The following is a 22703-nucleotide window of genomic DNA, read 5'->3' on the forward strand; positions in this document are numbered from 1 at the left end:
AATAACAGTACTTATTCATGTTCTCTAGCATGGAAACTAATAAAACATTGAGACAATAAGAAGTGTTTAGGTGAATAAAACAAGAACAAGTACTTTAAATGTGTTCTACATTGATGTATGGACCAAAACCATTAAAATTTTACTTTTTGACAAAATTCTATCAAGCAAGAATTTGGCTGATATATTCAAATTTTGTCAAAAAGTAAAATTGCCCAAAGCATAGCAATGCAAAAAGATAACATAGATTATAAATTTGGTTGATTTCTAAACCAAAAAGGAGCCATTTAGGTTCATACCAGCCAATCCTATGTATTTACATATTTAACAATAATACTTCACTTTTTAAGCTTCATACTACCCATGTCTTTTATATCACATAAAATACACCTTTCCATGCATAGAAAAGATGGTATATATGCCAAAAGAAAAAAAGGTGATATTAATTAGATAAAAGTTCATAAAAGTGCTAAATTAGATAATGCTTGAACTATTTTCAACTTAAGACTCTGCAGGCTAAAATGATATTTTTGTAACTCCTGCTAAAAATTAATGAATCATTTTGACACTTTTCTCTTATAACAAAATAAATTACTGTAAAACAAATCTAGAGAAAAGCCATATATACCAAATCAGAAGAGTATTTTAGTTCACTTCAATAGTTCTGCGAATCATGATGAAGCTTATGCATAGATAACAAATGAAGGAATTTGAATACAAGCAAATAAAAATCAAAATTAAATTACTTCATGACTGTTTCACTTCACCTCAGTGGTGCTGTGAACGAAGGCTCCATAAAAAGAAGATAAAATCAAAATAAATTTACTTTGATGTATTTAGTACAACATTAAACATCAAACTTGATGTAGATCTTACCCCTTAAGGACCCAATATGCAGATTGATATAATTCAGCAGTAGAAAAATGGTTGGGTTCGCAAAAATCTCATTTTTCCCCCCTCGAAGTTACCGCCGGTGGGGTTATTATTATTTACTGCAATTTGAAAAATAATCCGGCGGTTATCGGCAACCTCGAAGAAGATGAGAGGTTGTTGGGCTGCTGATTGAAGGACTGGAGACATGCTTCGTTTTAAGGCTTTTGGTTTTTTCAAGAGGTGTGTTGCAGCCGGTGAAATCTAGAACACGGCCTTCAGCCTGCGTTGGCATTAAACTGCTAACATGAATGATATAAAAGAGGTATAAATGTAAATATCAACATTTAGGTGTTAGGAATTGTGTGAGGTGTATGTAGATCTTCCAAAAATATAAACAGTTATTATTGTTTCATTTAAAAGCAACATATAATTTCATTTCATGATATAAGCCATAGTTACAGTGACCTTGTCCCAGCAACACAATATATCTTCTCTATCCGCGCACACACGCACGCACGCACGCACGCACGCACTCAGATATATATATATATATATATAGCCACAGTTACTAGAGAAAAAACACTCAAAATATCAAAGATTACCCAAAGTTTTTTTTTTCTCCTTTTGTAACTATGGCTTAGTATTTATATAGATAAGTGCATTGCTAATTATGAACGAAGAATAGAAAAAAATAAATGAAAAACAGTAGAAAAAAACTCAAACCAGAGTGAGAGATGATTACCACAATATTTGAGGGCATGGGAATGAGGTTTTCCTGTTCTTTCGCAGAGTCTTCGTTCTCTCGTGACGAATTATTGGATTTAACATTGTCAAAGTTCAACTTTTGGCCACCATTAGATAATACCTCTTGAGCCTCCGCTATCACACCAGCATTTTTCTCACTCAATTGCTTCATAAGACCAAGAGCATCATAGCTTCTTTCACCAGGGCTCATAAAATATCTGAAATCCTGAAAATCCAACTTTTGTGAATAAGCCAATTTTTAACAAAAAGATTGAGGGGATTTACGAGGCCTTAATATTGTATGACAAAAACGTAAAAGCCTGCAGGATACAATGTTTTTTTGATTTGAAATATGAAGGAAAATTTACATGCATACCACATAATACTTGTGTATTTACATATCTAACAACTAAACTTTTATATTTACATTTATAGCATTTTTTGTGTCATAAACTAATACTATGCATAATAAGTACTATTTCACTTTTAAAAAACTAAGTAAAAGTGATGGGTTTGATGTGATATTGAAGATTTGAGTGCCGCGCATGTAAATATGAAAGTTTAGGTGTTAGATATGCAAATACATAAAAATTGTGCGGTATTTCAGTAAATGCCCTCAATATAAAATGTAAAATCGAAACACAATGTCCATCCATTCTATCAAGAAAAAAAACCATTGCTTTATACAGTTGGTATCATATAATATAATATATATCACATAAAAAGCTTAATAAAGTAATTGTCTCTAATATAAAATTGTGTGAGGTGAAAATAAAATGCCCCTAATATAAGATGCAAAATCAATGTCCATCCATTCTATAAAAAAAACATTGCTTTATATAGTATAATATAATATATATCACAGAAAAGGTTTAAAAATCAACAAAAGAAAAAGTGAAGTTGATTTAGTTGAAAATGTTTTTATCAGTGCATCTTATTATCAGTTACAAGCTGACATTAGCATTAATCATTAGACATGAATATATAGTTGTGAACAATGAAGAGAATCAGGGAAGGAAAAAAGAGAAGCAAAAACAGGAAAGGAAATGTTAGCTTGGTCGAGCTACCTCGCATGTAAAGTCTGCTCCTGCAAGAAATGAGTTAAGGAACAAGGGCGACTTCCATGATGAAGGAGAGTCTAAACCTTTTTTGATGCCAGGAGTATCAGCAAAGCTAAAAGGAGAAAGAAAACAAGATTATAAAACTTCAAAAAAGCATGTCGAAATAATCTCCTGACTGTTTAATGAGGACATTTTAGTCCCAAAATCTATAAAAGTACCAAATTAGTCCTTAGATCTTTAAATTGTTGCTGAAATTCCATACGGAAATTTTTAGCCTATATTAAAAAAGTCTGACAACTAAATGAATACTTGTATAGACTCTGGGACTAAAATGACCAAAGAATCATGGGACTATTTCGACACTTTTCTCATAAACATTCACTTCACTATCTCAAACTTCAGACACACAAGGCTTAAGAATATAAGTGGTCAAAATAAACAAAAGAAGGGAAGCCAGCTAAAAGGCAAATCATGAAGCTTCAAGGAATACAATAAAGGGCATACATAGCACCCAATTCCTATGTAATCACATAACTAACACCTAAAATTTACATTTTACTTTTAGAACACCCAAATTGTTCATATCACATCAAAAATACCAACGTTTTAACTTTTAAAATGTAAAATACAGCTTTTCATACATAGGTAAGGTGGCATGTATATAAAAATCGAAGTTTAGGTGCTAGATATGTAAATAAATATGAACTGAGGGGTATTTATGTAAATGTTCCTACAGTAAAATAGGACGGGATTTGTAAAAATTGTAGTATGTAGATTAATAGAACTAAACAAAAGTAATGATAGAGGAAAAAATAAAGAATCATACAATTGCTACACCTTCATAACTTACATATTAAAAATTTCATGGTCAGCATCAATGGATGGAGCAAACTTCTCAACAGCAATTTGTGGCTTCTTAGACGATGGCGGATATTGTAAAGATGTAAGCGTTACGGAACATTCAGCATGTTTTGTTCCACATGCACCAGGGGAAATAAAGGTAGAGCAAGCAGATAGAGATTCCAAATTACTACTAATACGCTCTGCTAATACTGCATTACATTGCTGCAAGAAAACCATGGAACGTTCCACAAAGTTACAAACAAATGAATTCTCCCAGAACTAAGTTAAAAGAGGAAATGAATTCTAAAAGAGATAAAGAGCAAACAGAAAAAATTTTGACAAGAACACATATCTCGTATAATCATTGCAAAGTTTCTGTAAAAGTAACATCTTTTGTACTGTATATGCATACAGGTATTACACTATTTTAATTTGAGTCCGCATTAGGGTCGAAAACGGCCGTCACTGAAAAATATAGTCGAGCATGCAAGCAATGCTGGCGTAACGATGCAATAGCGTCAAAAAAATCCGACGCTAATTAGCGTCGACTAGGACTGACACTAACTAACATCAGCCATATCCGACACTAATTAGCGTCAGGTTTTTCGACTTTATTGCATCGTTTTAGCGGTGACTTATATCGTTGGCTGATTGTAGGGTGTTAAATTGTAAGAAACAAAAAATACAACAAAACAATTATACATAACAAACAATCAAAATAATATAATATTTATCTATCATCACAACTCATAAAAGAAATCTCCAGCATACACATAATGATACCAAATCAGATTAAATATAAGCAAATTAAAGTGCTCAGCATTCACAAGACAAGAAACTGAAAGTTCGTACAATACAAAAATGAAAAAAACATAAAGTCAACCCCTATGTCGGGGGAACATCATCAAACACAGAAAAACCTAATCTTCATCCTACCCCTCCTCGGCCGGACACATGTGCAACTTGCTCTAGCGATCAAAACTCTCCATAAATCGTGCTAGGCTATCTGCAACGAGCTGATGGCCTTCACGCACATGCCGGAGCTCTTCATTCATCATCTTTACACATCTGCCAAGCTCTTCATGCTGAGCCTATAATGAGCTAGGGCCACCCAAAAGCTATCCCCTTTGCTCCGAGGCCATACACTCTCCCTTTCTTCTTCCCAGGTGTTCGCGTCCACAACTTGTAATGACCTAGGGCCACTTGCTCTAGTGATCAAAACTCTCCATAAAGCGTGCTAGGCTATCTGCAACGAGATGCTGGCCTTCACGCACATGCCGGAGCTCTTCATTCATCATCTTCACACGTCTGCCAAGCTCTTCATGCTTAGCCTGTAATGAGCTAGGGCCGCCCTAAGCTGCTCGAGAACGCTCGGCTTCAAACGCTATCCCCTTTGCTCCGAGACCGTACACTCTCCCCTTCTTCTTCTCCGGTGTCCGCGTCCACAACTCATAATCGGACAACAAAGTGGTATATTGACTATCACTGAACCTACACATGACACCAAAATTTTTCTATTTACATATATAACACACATTTCTTATGTATTTACATATCTCACACAAAAAATTTCATCCCTAAATACATAGCACAAATTTCTTATCTATTTACATATCTCACTCCAAAATATTTACATATCACGAAATTTCTTATACATTCACATATCTCATACCTAAATTTCATATTTAAATACATACCCCAATTTTCTTATACATTCCACATATCTCGCTCCTAAATTTCATATTTACATACATACCACAATTTTCTTATGCATTCACATATCTCACACCCAAATTTCATATTTACATACATACTACAATTTTCTTATACGTTTACATATCCTCACACCAAAATTTTCACACATAGCACAAATTTCTTATGTATTTACAGATATCACACCTAAACTTAGGGAAAACAATGAAATATATATGCATTGCGTACCTAACAATGAAATACAAAAAAAAACTTGAGCAAAACCTACGTATTTTTGGATCTAACACCTATGCAAGGAAAAAAAGAAGAAAACCTAGACTAAACCAAAGCTTAGAGACATGGAAGAAGATTTCTCACTTTGGATGGGGTTGGAGCGATGAATCAGACCCGAAATAACCGGAGAAGCTCGGAGGCCACAAAGGCGGCTGAAAGCCAAAGGAAATGAGTGCGAAGTAGAGCTACAGTTCACGGGAGGGCTATTTTAGGGCATTAGTGTCGGCCATGGCTAACACTAATAAGTGAGATTAGCGTCGGCCATAGTCGAAGCTAATCAAACTTTGTAGCATCGTCAATGCGTCGACTCGACGCAACTTTTCTGCGTCGATTTTTTGGAAGAGGAACAACGCGCCGACACTAAATCGACGCTAATCGGTCGCTAATTTTGCATCAGAAATAAGTCCGATGCTAATTCAAACCCAAATTCACAGTTTTCTTGTAGTGTATGTGTGAATATGAATGTTTAGGCGTGAAATATGTAAATGCAAAAGATTTGCGTGTTATTTATGTAATTTACTAAATTTTTCCTATTTACCGGCCACTATTGGCAGCAATGTAGGAATGGAAGATGTATCGATAAGTGAGAAAAAATGCACTTTCGATGACTTTAAGCTAGCATGGGTGGATGGACTAGCAGAGTTTAAGGAATTCATTTAAAGCTAACAATTTTAAGGCTGAAGACATAAAATATTAGGTCTAGGGATTAAAAATGTTGTAACCAAATTTGAAGTTCAAAAAGAGTTACATGTGGAGAAAATAAAATATCACAAAAGAAATGTAAAACAACATATTATCTTTTTTAAAAAAGTGGTGAAAATGTAAAACACCATATTATTTTTTTTAAAAAAGCCACATTTATTAATTTGATGATGATAGTAGCACATCAATGGCATTTATCAAGAACAACCAGAGCAAAAAGAGAAATATAATATGATAGAGAATACTACAAAGTTCTATTTGGATTATCTAGTTTGAAGAATAGCAAAAATAGGAGAGTGGCCATAAATTTTCTTTTGATTTTGAAGAGGAATTCAGATAGGGTTTAATATTGAAGAATGTAAATCTTAAAGAAGGTCCATCTATGTAAAGAAGGGAGCAAAACAATGGTTTTTACATGGAATATTATAAGGAGAGACCACACATAACCAACCACAAATGATATCAATGATTTAAATATTGAGTTATTTATAGAGAACATGACGATAAAACAAGATAAAACTTTAAAAAGTTCCTTCTAGTTGGAAAAATAGAAGGAATGTTGGGAATTAAATACCTATTTTTATCATTTTGGAGAGAATTTTTACAACAAAAAATACTTAAAATCAAAGCAAGCTTCAAGAATTCAAATCATAAAGACCAGTGAATTTTTAGGGTACAATAAAACTATTTGTGTTGAAGCATTAATATTTTTACAATGCTGGAAATAGTGGAAAATAGAGTTATGGCGGACAATTTAAAACAAATATTTAATTTTTGGTAAGATAATGTTTGTAGCGATTCATGACATCGCAACAATGAATTAAAAAAGAGTTTGAGTCATTTGATTGGGGTTTAAAGTGGAATCTTGAGTTCTAAAATGAATATATGATATGAATCAGAATATTTTAAAATTTATAACCGTCTAAAGAAACTCTAAAAGACTTTCTTCTTCTATGTAGATAATCAAGGAACACAATAAGGGCGAGGGCAACGAATATTTTCACCCCGTAGAGTGATCATAAGGATTCTCAACTTAAAATCACATTTTAAGTTCTTAAAATCTAGACAATTTTCAAGATATTCATAGCATTAAAGTTCAAAAAATTCATGCGAAATAGCATAAATTATTTTTTTCAAAGTTAAGGTTATATTTTCACAAAAGAAGAGATTAATACAAAATAAAGATTATGGTGCATACCACAATTCTTATGTATTGACATATCTAACACCCAAAATTTTATATTTACATTTATAACATTTTGATATTAAAAATGAATGCATGAAAAAGATGTACGTCACTTTTAAGATTTTAGTGCGAGTAATATTTTGATGTTATGTCAAAGATTTGAGTGATATGTATGATAATATGAAAGTTTAGGTTTTAGATGTGTAAAAATATAAGAATTTTGCGGTATGCTTGTAAATACTCCATTTAGAAAAAAATATTTATTTTTGATAAGATAGTGTGTGTATCATTCTAATAGTTCATGGGACTAAATAAGTAAATTAAAAAAAAATTGAGTAATTTGATTGCTAGAGTGGGATCTCAAGTTCTAAAATAAAAAAAGAAATACAATGAATTAGAAACTACTAAGATTTGTAGCTATTTTATAGAACTCAAGAAAATTTTCTTGTCAACTATAGTTATTCTAAGAGTACACTTACTGTGTGGGCAAAAAATATTTTTCCTCGCTCAAGAGATTCCAAGATTTCTCAACCTGAAATCTCACCCTGATTTTTAGAATAGAAACGATCTTCGAGATTTTATATTGTTAAAATAAAGACTCTTAGTTTTGTGGAAGACAAACAGTTGCTTTTTTTGAAATTTGAAGTTGAGTTTTTTCAAACGAAGCATATTATGGTGAAAATTTGAAAATATATTTATTTTTAGAAAGATGTTGCATGTACTATTGTAGCATGTTATTCAACTACAATAATGGTTTCTAGTCATAAAGACTAAGAGTAAATCTTCAAAGATCCCAATTCTTTTTACTCATATCTTCATTATAGAACTTCAAATTTAGATTTCAAGTTGAGAATTCTTAGAATCACTATAGGTGGAATAAGAATTAACAAGAACATATCAACATAGATTTTTGGGGGACAATGGATTCTAAGAATTCATAGTGCTATATATACCCCCTCTAGAGTGATTCCAAGAACTCTCAACTTGAAATATAAATTTTAATTTTTTAACTTAGGCCAATATTTGAGATTTCATAGTGCTATAAACCAATAGATTTGTGGGGGACAACATTAACTTTCTTTTTTTGTGACAGTCTGAGTTTAAGTTTTCTCAAATGAGGGGATCAAGGAAGACTAAAAATTGTGGTGCAAAATTTAGCAATGTTTGCATTAGTATAGGATCAACATTTAATTTAAAAAAAAATTAAGTAATTTGATTATTATCTAGAGTGGAATCTCAAATTTTGACATGAAAATCTAAATAAAATAAATCAGGATCTTCTAAGATTTATATCCAGCTTTATAGAACTCAAGAAGACGTTCTTTAATGAAGGAAGTCCAAGAACACTATAAGGGTGAGGGCAACAAATATTTTTGCCCTAGGGTAATTTCAAGAATTTTCGACTTGAAATCTCATCCTTGCTTTCTAAAATCAAGACGTTCTTTAGGATTTTCAGTGTTGAAAACCATAGATTGTGGGAAAATAGATTTTTTTTTTAAAAGCTTGATGTTAGTTCTTCCAAATGATGGTTTTGATTATATTGCCAAATTTAGAAAATATCTTTTATTTCCGATAAGATAATGTTTTTGTAGAATTGATATAATTGCAACCCTGAATAAAAAAAGATTTTGAGTCATTTGATAGCTAATTAAAATAAAATCTCAGATTCTAAAATAAAAATATGAGTAGAACGAATCATGATCTTTTAAAATTTGTAGCCATCTTTGTAAAATTCAATAATACTTTATTCTTCCATTTGGATATTCCAAGAAAATATAAGTGTGGGGAAAAGATAATTTTCCTCAGAAGGGTGACTAAAAATTAGAAACTTAAAATCTCATCCATTATTTTTAAAATCAAGGCAATCTTCAAGTTTTTCATTGTCAAGGTTCAATTGAATCGTGGGGAATAACAAATACTTTTGTTGAACCTTAAGGTTAAGTTTTTCCTAATGAGGAGAATAATGGAGAGTAAGAATTATAGCAAAAATTTCAGAAATAAAATTTATTTTATGAATGGTAGTATTTATATCACTATAGTATTTCATGCAACTACAACAAATAATAATAAAGTATGAGTCATTTGAATACTTTATGAAGAAGAAATTTTCATTATAAAATAAAGAAATGAGTACAAAAAATCATGATATTTTATTTTTTTTAATGAAAATATTCTAAGAGAACTATAAGGGTAAAAAAATACTTTTCTCTCTAAAGTGACTCCCCAAAAGTTCCCAACTTAAAATCACATCTTAAATTTTTAAAATTAATTCAAAATAAAAAATTTTTAGTGTCAAAAATCGACATATTCATGGATAATTATGGTGCAAAATTTAGAAAAAAAATTAATATTTTTTGTATGATAATGACCATATTACTATAGCAATTCATGCAACTATAACAATGAATTAAAAAAGGTTGGAGTTATTTGATTGATATTTAAACCGTAATCTCATGATCTAAAATGAAGACAATAGCATAATAAATTAGGGTCTTTTAATATTCACGGTCATCTTTGTGAAGCTCAAGAAATATTAAAAGGATAAAGGTAACAAATATTTTTATTTCCTAGAGTGATTCCAAGAATTCTCAACCCAAAATTTGAACCATTTCTTCAAGATTTTAATTACTAGAGGCTAATAGATTAAAGGGGATGATACAAATTATTTTTGTTAAATCCTAAGATAGAAGTTTTCCAAATGAGGGAAACGATGGAGAATTAAACAAATGTACAAATTTCAAAAAAATGTTTATATTTATTTTTAGTATAGTAAAGTTTTTATCACCATGGCAATTTATTTGACTGCAACAGTGAATTAAAAAATTTTATCATTTGCTATTTAGAGCAAAATCTTATGTTAAAACATGAAGATATAAGTACAATGAATAAGGATATTTTCAAATTTAACACCCTCTTTGCAAAACTCAAAAAGATTTTCTTCTTTCATAATATTCTAATAATGCTATAAATGTCAGGGAAATAATATCATTCCTCCCTAGAGATTCCAACTATTCTCAACTTGAAATCTCATCCTCAATTTTAAAAATCAAGATAATATTCAAGAATTTTAGTGCCAAAGGCCAATAAATTGATGAGGAATAACAACCAACTGATTTTGTTGAAGCATGAGGATAATTTTTTCCTAATGATTCGACAATAAAGAATAAAATTGGGAAGCAATTTTTTTTTTAAATATATCTATTTTTGATATGGTGATGAATGTATCACAGTAGCAATTCATGCAACTGTAGCAGTGAATTAAAAAAGTTTGAGTCAAGTATATTCTAATGTCATACAATACATCTAGATCTGTTAAGATATATGATCATCTTTGCGAAACTTAAGAAACACTACAACTGTAAGTGATACTGTTCTAGGGCTCCTAAAAAATATTTGGAAAGCAAATTTAGCGAGGAGGTGAATGTGGAATAGCAAGGGATGAGATCAGGGGCGGTCAACTGCATTTGGAGTGAGAAAACCGACGCTCGGCTGTTGTCCATACTGAAAAGAACAAAGATAATGTCGAAACGATGATGCAATGTTGAGGAGGTTCACCACCTATTCCAGTCACACCACTTGCAAAAGAAAAAGTACACAACACTCCCTTAGAGTATAAATCAGGGATACAATCTTTAAAACACACAAAAAAAGTCTCTAAAAAAAACAAAGCATATAAATATTTCTTTCTCAAAAACCCCAATTCTAATTAAAGACAATATTAAATATGGGCCTCCTGGGGCTTGCTGCTGAAGTAGGCGAGAAAGTCCCGCCACCCTGTGTTAGTAGGATCGTGCGATCCGCAGAACAATGAAATTGAGATCACAACATCCCACGTCTTTCTCCTCTGTAGGAGAGGTTTCACTTTCTTCTCTGAAAGCTTTTAGAGTTGATCTACCAACACCATAACACAGTCCTGATATTGCTTTGGCTTTGGGAGCCCCAATACAAAGTCTATGCTCATGTTCACCCAAGATAACTTTGAAGCACTTAAGTCTTTCTAAAGTCTGTTTTGATAGAATAAATAATTATTATTCTTTGGTACAATCAGGGCTGGAGCTACAACTTGCATAGTACTCTCACGAACCAAACCACTGCACATTAAATGTGTAGCCTACTTCTTTCAGACCTCATACTCGACTGGGCATATTCATAAACAAGTAGGTCTAGAGAAACTAACTTTGAAATGAAATCTATAGCTAACTGGATAACTCTCAGTGGCAACCACTCAGAAAGTAAACAATCAATTCAGATGTTTGGTAAGAGATGCTTCACCTTCTTCTCTGAAAGCTTCTAAAATTGATCTACAACAACCATAACAAAATCATGACTGTGTTGTGGCATGGAAAGCTCTAATGTAAAGTCTATGCTCATATCCACCCAAAGTAACTCTGAAGCACACACGTCTTTCCAAAGTCTATCCTGATAGAATAAATAACCATCATTCTTTCTCGTGCAATCAGAGCTGGAGTTACATCTTGCTAGTAATCTCATGAACCAAACCTCTAACCATCAAAGGTGTAGTCTGCTTCTCTCAATCCTCATACTTGGCTGGGCGTATCGATAAACAAGTAGGTCTAGAGGTACTAGCTTTGGAATGAAATCTATAACAATCTGGAACACTCTCAATGATAACCACTCAAGAAGTAAATTGTCAGTCCAGACATCTACAACTCCTCAAATAGGGACAACCTCTTTTTTGGTATCAACTCCTCGGACTCACTGTCATCTAAGATGACCAATGTTAATCCAACTAGAGATTTTCTTATGGGCTTAGCTTGAATCACAAGTATTTTTTTCTCATCAGCTGCAAGTTGAGATTCTCATGTGTTACTGTCTTTTTCTTCAACTGCTCCCTATTCAATGAAAGAAATCACTCTTCTGTTCATTCAATAAGGCTTCATATGGCCAAAACCATAGCACTTGAAGCATTTTACTAACAGGGATGGATTTGGAAGTATTGACGGGCTCCAGCTTTTCTTCAACTCATCCAATAGAGCCTGCCTCTTTTTTAGTATAAACTCCTTGGACTCACTACCATCCAAGATGACCAATGTTAATCCGACTAGAGATTTCCTGATGGGCTTAGCTTGAATCACACGTATCTCTTTCATGTCGGCTGGAAGTTGAGATTCTCACTTGTCACTGTCTATTTCTTCAACTGCTCCCTACTCAATGAAATAAATCACTCTTCTATTTAGTCAATAAGGTGTCATATGGCCAAAACCATAACACTTGAAGCATTTACTAGTAGGGATGGATTTAGGAGTATTGACGGGCTCCAACTTTTCTTCACTCTTTATGGGTGCATCCTTTGGTTGGGTCGGCTTGGTGCTCCACTAGGTGCACTCTTGTTGCTTGATTTGATGGTTAAACTCAATTTGGAGGGTGGTGTGAACCTGATATTGCTGTGTTATCTCTCCACTTTCAAAGCTAGGGTCTGGACATTTTATGATATCCAATATGGCTAGAACTGTACCACATTTCCATTAAACCATCTCAATTCCCTCAGATATTGAGCTATGGTGTTTTCTAGGACTCCATAGTCAACAATTCAACATAAATTGCTCGAAGTCAGATGTGTACTTCACAAAAGAATCTCTCTAGCGCAAGTGACAGAGTTTTATGAACATGTCCTATTGAATGTAGGAGAAGGCATTTGCGTTGCATCTCTTATTTCAATTTGGATCAGGTAGTAGCTTTACCCTTCCCTTCTCGCTATCATAGGTGTATCAAATTTTTCCACCAGAGAGAAAAACTTAATGGTAGCTACATTTACCATTATGCCTGGTGGAGTATCCTTATATTCAAATACCCGCTCCATTATCTAGAGCCACTAGATGAATTCGTCTGAATTCAAGCAACCATCAAAATCTGACAAATCAATCTTCACTCCAAAATCATGGCTTCTCTGCTAATATGACATGCCAAATTGTTGGAGTATTGGTTCATTGTAATTGCAATTTTTCTAGTGGAAGAAATTGACTTTCCCCTCTCAATAATGGTGAGTCACTGTTGTGATTATCTCCTCTCAAAGGGCAAGCATCTGTTGTAGTTGAATAATTTTCCATCGCATATCTTCTATAAAAAGTTGTTGGGCACCACACTAAGGGTTGTCCTTTTCTCTTGATCAAGTTTTCGGCCAATGTAGAAATGCAAATCAAGGTTTGATAGAAGGCTTAGATTTGGATGGTATTAGGTGCCAGGGTGAAATTTTAGTGAAGATGAAAAAAATGAATTTTAAAATTTTAGGGTCAAGGCTATGAGTTGTGTATGGCGGGAAATTTTTTATTTTATTTTTGGATTTGGATAAGAAATACAAAATCCTAAAAAATACAGGGTTTACTAGACTATGATATTAGATGACGTTGTTCTAAGGCATCCTAGAAGGTATTTGGGAAGCGGATTTAGTAGGGAGATGATCGTGGATAGCAAAGGATAACAATTGGGGTAGTTAACGGTATTTGGAGGGAGCTAAACAATATCGGCCAGCTGTCCCGACTGAAATCAACAAAAATAGGGTTGAAACGATGAGGTACGAGTGCCGAGAAGGTTCATCAATTGTTTATGCACAAACTACAGACACACCACTTACAAAAGAAAGACAAAACAAACAACACTCCATTAGAGTAGAAATCAAATATACAATCTCTAAAACACAAACAAAATCGAATTTTCTCAAAATAGGAAAACAAAACATATAAATAATTCACTCTCAAAAACCCTAATTATTTTTTTTTTACAAGAGCGATTCTAAAAATTTTCAACTTGAAATATCATCAACTTTTAAAATCAAGACAGCGTTCATGATTTTCAAGTGTCCTTAGAGAGAGATTATATTTTTGTTGAAGTTTGAGATTAAATTTCTCTTCGGGAGAATGGTGGAGAATAAGAATTATGGTGTAAAATTTAGAATGATTATTTATTTTTAGTATGATAATGATTGTATAACTTAACAGTTGATATGATTGTAGCAGTGAATTAAAAACATTTGAGTCATTTAATTACTATTTATAGTAGAATCTCATTTTCTTAAATGATGATATGTGAGTACAATGAATGAGGGTTTTTTAAAATTTTTAGCCTTCGGTGCAAAAATTAAGAATACTTTCTTCACCAAGAAGAAATTCTAAGAAAACTTGGGATAAGGGGAACATATATTTTGTTCTCAGTAGATTAGAAAAAATCACAACCTGAAATCTCATACATTCTTCATCCCTCCCACCTAAACCAGCAGGAAAAAAAGACAATAATTAGGTCTCTATTTGATGTATATATACTTTGTTGATTACAAAAAACAAATCTAGCACACACAGACACGGCAGTATATGCTGAAATGGGTTTGTGAACTGTAAATTTACAGTTATAGTTCTTCCCAAACAATAAGAAAAATGCATTTTGGCTAAAGTGGTGGCAATATTCGTATTAAAACAGTAGCCATAAGTTGGAAGTGAGCAAATATGTATTTTGAGTTCCCTCTGTTGATTACAAACAACAATTCTAGCGCACAAAGACATGGCAATAATGTTGAAATGGGTTTGTGAACTAAATTACAGTTATTGTTCTTTCCAAACTATGAGAAAACTGAATTTTACTTGAAGTGATGGCAATATTTGTATTGCAGCAGTAGCCAAAAGTTGGAAGTGAGCAAATAGAAACATATATTTTGAGTTCCCTCAATACACCGCTCAAGTACAAGCCGGTCATTTTGAACAAGTTCTGTTGGAACTTAGATTAAAAGCAGCTTCAAGTAATTAAGTCAAAATCAAATACTTTAAAGCAAGCATGAAATCATCAAGAAATATCAGTTATGCTCTAAAGAACTTACAGTTTCTTTTGCATTAGATTAAAAGCAGCTTCAAGTAATTAAGTCAAAATCAAATACTTTAAAGCAAGCAAGAAATCAACAAGAAATATCAGTTATGCTCTAAAGAACTTACAGCTTCTTTTGCATCTGAATCAACATCAGAAGGCACTTTAGTTCCATATCTCCAGTCCTCTACATTCTGTTTAAGTTTGCTAGCCCTGGAGGATTTACTGCAGGTACTCTTTTGAGTAAGTTTGGCACCCAGATTCTCATTTTGCTTAGTAATCGTCACATGTTTGTCCTTCAAATCAGATGAAGAATCACGAACATCATCTACTAAAGACAAATAAACATTCTCAGGATCAACTTCTCCTATCATATCTTCAATATATGCTTCATCCCCCTTCATTAAAGGCACAAAAAATGACCCTCGGTTCATGTCTGTACCATATTTCTTATCAGATCTCCTTTCCTGCAAAGGAGACAATAGTTCACGCTGTCTTTTCTTCATGATAGATGGAGTACATATAAAACTTTTGGCAGCATGTTTTAAAATTCCATCTGGACTATCATCACGAGAAGGAGAGTCCCATAAGTTGCAGGAAGCTGAGGACATCATCAGCTGCCTGATACCCAGTGGACTATAGGCTTGCTGAAGGTCACTAGACACAATGTCACAGCAAACAAATGGAAATTCCAAGCTCTGAATGCGTGGAGGTTCATAAAATAAAGATCCAGAATCCAAGAAATTTTCAGATTGAATTTCTTTCATCTTCTCTGCAGGAGAGACAGTTCCAGGTTCCAAAACGTTTTCTTGCTCTACTTTCTCCTCATTAATAAGAGAGAGATTCCTGCTCACATTGTCACAACAATCTGTCGCTGTTAGAGTTTCCTCTATACTTAGTTTCTCCTGCTCCTGGACTACACTCTCTAGTTGCTGGTCTATAGTCTCATGAATTAAAGAACTCGCTTCAGGAACAAGAGCAGCAGGGCAACCAGATTTAGGAACACCAATGAATAAGCCTGCAACAGCTCCAGAATTTTGCAGCCTCCAAGATGTATCCTGGATCTCAACACTAGCACTTGGGCAAATAAAAGATGGGGGAACAGTTGTCAAATTTTGAAAACACGGAATTCCATAAACATGCGATGTATTTACTGGAAAGATGGGGTATGAAAAAGGAACAAAATTCATAGAAGTTCCAGATCTGTGAATAGCAGATTTGTAACTCAAAGCAGCAGCACAGTCCAAATTCTCCATACCCAAGGTCGTTACAGAATCAAAAAGGTTTGAACTGCACCCATTATGTAGAGAGATCCAGGTTTTATCCTTATTCTCAAATCCTGATCCAGCGCCAGAGGTAGAGGTCTCCAATGGTGTTGGTTTATGGAACAAAATATCTTTATTCTCATGGTCGTTGTCATTAGAATCGGTCTCGGAAGGTTTCTTAATCTCAGTTGCAGATCCTTCATCTTTTGGTAACAAATTTCCAGTTGAATGGACTTCAGAAGGCACGTCATCACAGATCATTTTTTCAACTGAGCCATAATATTCACTGGAGCAAACTGGTAAATGTGAATCCATGGCCTCCTCTTTGATGGCATCCTCCCCTACAACTGGTTTTGCCATTTCACATTCAGATTGGGAAGAAGCTACCAAAGCCGAACTGCTACATTCAGAGGAATCTTCCATGTCAGGTCTTTCTTTTAAGCCACCATCATGATTCTTCTTCCGGATTCTTGAAGTAGAGGAGTTCACATTGGTTAAACCTGGGTACCTTCCAATCAGACCTTGAACCATGTATGATTCCAATTTTTTCTTGACTGAACTGTTCCAGTGGTTTTTTATTGAATTGTCACTCCTGATGGTACAGAAAGCAAAAGTAATCAGAAGCTGTCTTAGCAACAGCTGTAAATAGTTTAGAATAGAAATTGAAGGTAAAAATTTAGTCAAAGAACTTGAAGAGAATATAAATAAACCATGAGGGTGAGCAAAAGCTAAGTAGACTTAATGAAATATGCATTTTAATCCTTGAGATTTACAAAATAAAGTTACTGGACGACACCCACAAAGAACCTGATCACAATAGAAATAAATCAAAAATCTGAACCAAAGTTGAGGAGACTGCAATGGATAGGCTGAGTAGACTTAATGGAAGTAAATTCATTTTCCATACTTAAGATTGATAAAAATGAGTAACTAAACAACTGAATATATGTGTACATAAAAATAACAACAACAAGCCTTTATCTTACCAAGTAGGGTGGGCTACATGAATCCTTTTTCTCCATTGTGTCCTTTTAAGTGTTATATTTTAGTTTAATTCTAATAAATTAAGATCATTTTTTACCCAACAGGCCCAGATCTTTTTAGGTCTACCTCTACCTTTCGTAACATAAGTAGAATCTAAAACATCTGCTCTCCTGACCGGATTACCAGATGGTTGATGTTTAAAGTAACCAAACCATTCAAGATGACTCTCTCAAATCTTGTTTATCACCGGAGGCAGAACAAGCCTTCTGTGGATATACTCATTTCGCATTTGTCTCTAAGTGTAAAACCACTCATCCGACCTAATCATTCTTATCTCAACAACACTAAATATAACAATTTAAGTACAGTGAATCAAAATCATTTACTGCTTGTATACATCTTTATAGAACTCAAAACTTTTTTCTTCCATGTAAACATTCCTAGAAAATTAAAGGGAAAAAACAACCATTATTTTTCCACATCAAGAAGAGTAATTCCAAAAGTTTTCAACTTGAAAAATTTTCCTAAATTTTTAAAATCAAGACGATCTTCAAGATTTTCAGTGTTTAAGACCATTGAATTTGTGGAGGACGACATCAATTGTTTTTGTTGATGCTTGAAGTTGAGTTTTTCCAAATGAAATGAATGAAGGGGAATGGAAATATGGTGCAATACTTGGAAAGATTATTAACTCCTGATAAGATAGTATTCGTTCACTAGTATCTTATACGATTGTAGCAAAGGTTTCAGTAATTTGATTGCGATTTAGAGTATAATCTCATGTTCCAAAATGAAGATATGAGTACATTGAATGAAGAACTTAGGAGGCCGCACGGGTGGAGGGGGAATCCTATTTTGTTAGGTTTGATTGGGATTATTTTATTTATTTTTTAAATGATAAATAATGTGTACAAAATGAGTCACATAATTCGTTGTTTCTGGTGCATCTCAAAATGCATATCACTGCCTTGTGAACATACAAAATTTTATGTTTTGACTTTGTGAGAAGACTTATGAAATATGAGGGTCCAACTAAGATATTTTCAGCATTCCAAATGTACTGGCATATTTCATTTTACAAATGAGCAACAAATTAAGGGATTTCAGCCACAGAGTCAAGAAAGAGGAACTTTAACTCGATTTGTGTGATGTTGCATTTGTAAACCATGTTCATCGCACTTAATCAAATTAATTGTGGAGGACATTTTTCTGATTTTTTCTACATTCTTGACACGTGCAATTTTTATTATGAACTTAACTAATAATGGAGTTAATCCAAATTATAATAAAAAATAAATATTATTACTTGAAGCAAATAGATGGTCACAATCAAACAAACTTAAAAAAGAAATTACAACAACACGACATGACATAAATAATCAAATTAAGGTGGGATCTCAAAGTAGTGGTGGTGGTCGTTCAGGCTCTAAAAGTTGTTGGTAAGGTGGTAGCGCGGAGCAAGTGGGGCGGATATGACAACAGAACAACAGGTAAACTTAGGTTTCCTGAAAGGTGTGCATTTTGTATTAAATAAAAAAGGAAAACATATATATAGGTCAACGACCTCAAAAATAACAAAAAAAACTATTCTAAAGCGGAACAATCATCCCTTAGTAAAGACAAAAGAAAAGGGAGCAGTTCAAACCATTCCACTCAAAGGAGCTCGATAAGGCTGTCTTGCACAAAAAATGGGCAACCTTATTGAGCTCTCGAGGAACAAAACAAAACATAACTTATTTGAACAAAGTCAAAAAACTCAAATCCTCCTCCATGCATGGCCACCTCTCGCCATATTTCCTCCTTCATGTTTTGTTGGCAAGCTTCAACTACATTTATGTTGTCCCCTTTGATAATGATACCTTTGAACTCAAACAACTAGGGGCTTAGACAGTCTTTGATTGTCTAACGAGTTGACCTGATCATCACGACAGATTACTCCAATGCCCGCTCATAGTTAGATAAAAGAGCACTATCAACATTGAACTTAATCCAACCTCGAGTTGTGGGGCACCACGAGGAAATATAAGTTAGCCTATTCGACCGAAGGGTGCACCAACGCTTCGTAATGGGACAGTTAAAAGTTTTGGTGAGTGCCTCAAGAATTGAAGCGACAATAGCTGTTGGCGTACGAAACGAATGCCCGTGTTTCTTAGCATTTCTATTCCTCCAACTTTGGTATACCACAATACAATACATATGGCCTTGAAGAGAACACGCCTTCGACAGAGAAGAAAAGAACTCAAACACCTTGCTGCTCCAATAAAAAACTGGCAAATTGAATCCCCATCTTTTCAAATTACTAAGTATTTCACGCAGCAATAAGCAGCTCGCTACTAAATGTGAAGTGTTCTCCTCAACAGTACAACCCCATGGGTGCAACAATTCATCTCCAATATTATGCCTACATAACCAAACATTTGTCAGGATGACATTGTGAGTAATACACCACCAGAAAACTTTTCGCGCGGACTAAGATTAAACTTTCCCAACCACAAATATTCATCAGGACAGGTTTCAAACTATTTTGCATAGACATTTTTTGTAATTGTATTACCTGAGAAAGCCCAAATTAGTGTTGCTTTATCACTAATTAATCTGCCAAGCAGCCACATCTACTAAATCAAAACAACTAGCTCGATCCCGAAAATTTCTTAGCATTGCCTCCTCGTCCCATGAGCCATTGCTAAGAACATCCACGACAAGATCATCATCCCCACATTGACATTAATAAAAATTGGCCACTTCAAGGTGGGCAAAATCCAAGATCTATATGTGTTTCAAAATATTAATCATGAGTCCATTCCCAACTTCCAATCTACTGCTGTCACAAAACTTTGACAAGCGCACTCATCAACATATGGTAGGTTGATGAGACCGCCCAACAACTATTTGGGATCCATGAGTTATCCCCATATTTTTCTGCAATGCACCGATAAGCTAATTGGTCCACCCTGTTAAGAAAGTCCCCGACAATTCTGGCACTGAGAGGGGCATGAGTCCATTCCCAACTTCCCATCTAATACTGTCACAAAACTTTGACAATCACTCATCAATATAAGCAAGGCTGATGAGACTGCCCGACAACTATTTGGGATCCATGAGTTATCCCCATATTTTTCTGCAATGCACCGATAAGCTAATTGGTCCACCCTGTTAAGAAAGTCCCCGACAATTCTGGCACTGAGAGGGGCATGAGTCCATTCCCAACTTCCCATCTAATACTGTCACAAAACTTTGACAATCACTCATCAATATAAGCTGAGAGGGGCTGATGAGACTGCCCGACAACTATTTGGGATCCATGAGTTATCCCTATATTTTTCTGCAATGCTTTGGTAAGCTAACTTGTCCACCCTGTTAAGAAAGTCCCAAGCAAGTCTGGCACTGAGAGGGGCAACCTATTCCTCTAACGAGTGTAGGCCCAATCTACCAGCAGCTTTTGGGACGACAAATGTCCTCCCACTTGGGCTCCTGACAAATTTAACAACTATGTGGTAAGAAGGCAGTGCAAAAAGTTTGGGACAACAGTTAGGTGGCAGGGAAGTGATCCGGGATGACTGGACAACACCTATTGGGAAGGGAAAAGGATTTATTGTGGTTGGACAGTGATGGGAGCAAACAGGAGCAGCTGAATTGCAGGGAACATGGGCTGAAATGTAGAAACTACATGAAGAATAACATCAACAGTTGTTCCGAAAGGATGCAGTAGGGAATGGCGACAGGAAGCATAGTGTGGAGGATGCGAAAAGGGAATAAAGAAAGATGATTACCATATTGAGAGAGAGATACAACCCGAGCACCACTCAGTCCCTTGGATACAAGAATAGAGAAACAGACACCGACATTTGTCTAAAACAAAACACTAGAAAAAAAATGAAAACCTCAAAACAAAGGAATCACATAAATAAGCCCTAGTTACTTAGGATTGGATCCTCTTATGAAATGGAGGAGCCAAATCATCGTGGGAGAGCCAGTTGACCCTTTCGAGTTAGGACCTGTTCGGACTAGGCGAGAGAAATCGTGGAATTGGCTCCCATAGTTTTTTTTACACCTGCATTACTGTAGATTGAATTGCAAAATTGCACCCACATTACTGTAGCTTGAGAAGCGGAGAGAAGCTCACACATCAGTCCCTTGGGGGTTGGAAGAGACCTCATACTTCGAAGCTTCTATCTCCTCATAGTGGTTAGGGCGGCCCTGTTGAAAATATCAGAAATAACATAATCTTCTGGCAAGTAAGTCTTGTAGGTGTGGACATTCCAAAAAAAATCTTGATAGAATAAAGATCCATTCTCTTTTGGCACGACCTGAGCTAAAGCAACATAAAAAATTTAGGTTTTCACAAGCCAAATCCCCAACAAGTAAATATATAATATGCCTCTACCACTCTTGTGTTTGGCTGAGTATGTATGATAAACAAGGCTATCAGGAGGGGCCAACTCTGGAACGACATCTCTAGAATACTCGACAACTCTCACTAGTGGTTTGATAGGACCTGAATCTCGTTGAGAATTCTATTCCCTATTAAGCTCCTAAGAAAATTTTCAAAGCTCAATTCAACCCTCAAGTCTGGACATCTGATGGTAGGTACACTGTTGAACTGAATCTAACATCTGAATAACTTTATATAATCTTCCAGAGATAACTCCAAATTTTCTAACCTTAGACAAGTTGGACCTCCCTCAGTTGGGGCAATTCAGGAGGAAGGTTATATATTTGTAAAGTTTGCAATCCTTTTATATGAAGCTGTTGTTTGTTTGTTGCCAGATCCTCAAAATTAGGACCACTTGAACCACCAATGTGAATTCTGTTGGCCCCCGCTATGGCCATAGTTTGAACTAAATGCATTTTTCCCTCATCAGTTGGAATCAAATCATTCTCCTTAGAATCAAATCATCTATAGAATGCTCGACAACTCTCACTAGCAGTCTGACGGAACCTGAATCTCATTGAAGAATTCTCTTCCCTATTAAGCTCCTAAGAAAATTTTCAATGTTGTGGTTCATCTCTCATGTTTGGACATCTGCTGGTGGGTACACTGTTGAACTGAATCTAATATGTGAATAACTTCATATAATCTTCCAGAGAACTCAAATTTTTCTCATCTTAGACAAGTTGGACCTCCCTCAGTTGGAGTAATTCAGGATGTAGGCTATATATCTGAAAAGTTTGAAATCATCTTATATAAAGCCTTTTGGGTGTTGGTTCCTCTTGGACCACCAATGTGAATTCCGTTGGGCCCCCTTATGGCCT

The 22703-nt window shown here is 34.6% G+C and overlaps 1 protein-coding gene across 2 annotated transcripts in view; it reads right to left on the reverse strand.

The window, feature by feature from the left end:
* Positions 1 to 662: 662 nt before the first annotated feature.
* The window catches only part of LOC110021001 (transcription factor MYB3R-4-like), a 43880-nt gene continuing 21839 nt past the window's right edge, over positions 663 to 22703 (reverse strand). Inside the window, exons 8-12 of one of the 2 annotated variants that reach the window (XM_020719317.1) lie at positions 15330 to 17058; positions 3526 to 3740; positions 2682 to 2787; positions 1613 to 1840; positions 663 to 1150 (exon numbers count right to left, since the gene is read on the reverse strand). In XM_020719317.1, the coding sequence (XP_020574976.1) occupies positions 1016 to 1150; positions 1613 to 1840; positions 2682 to 2787; positions 3526 to 3740; positions 15330 to 17058 (2413 nt within the window). In that variant the 3' untranslated portion in view covers positions 663 to 1015. Of the gene's footprint in view, positions 1167 to 1612; positions 1841 to 2681; positions 2788 to 3525; positions 3741 to 15329; positions 17059 to 22703 lie in introns of both variants that reach the window. The other variant, XM_020719318.1, reaches the window with a different exon arrangement.

Source organism: Phalaenopsis equestris, unplaced genomic scaffold (genome assembly GCF_001263595.1).
Source record: "Phalaenopsis equestris unplaced genomic scaffold, ASM126359v1 Scaffold000114, whole genome shotgun sequence".
Classification (NCBI taxonomy): Eukaryota; Viridiplantae; Streptophyta; class Magnoliopsida; order Asparagales; family Orchidaceae; genus Phalaenopsis; species Phalaenopsis equestris.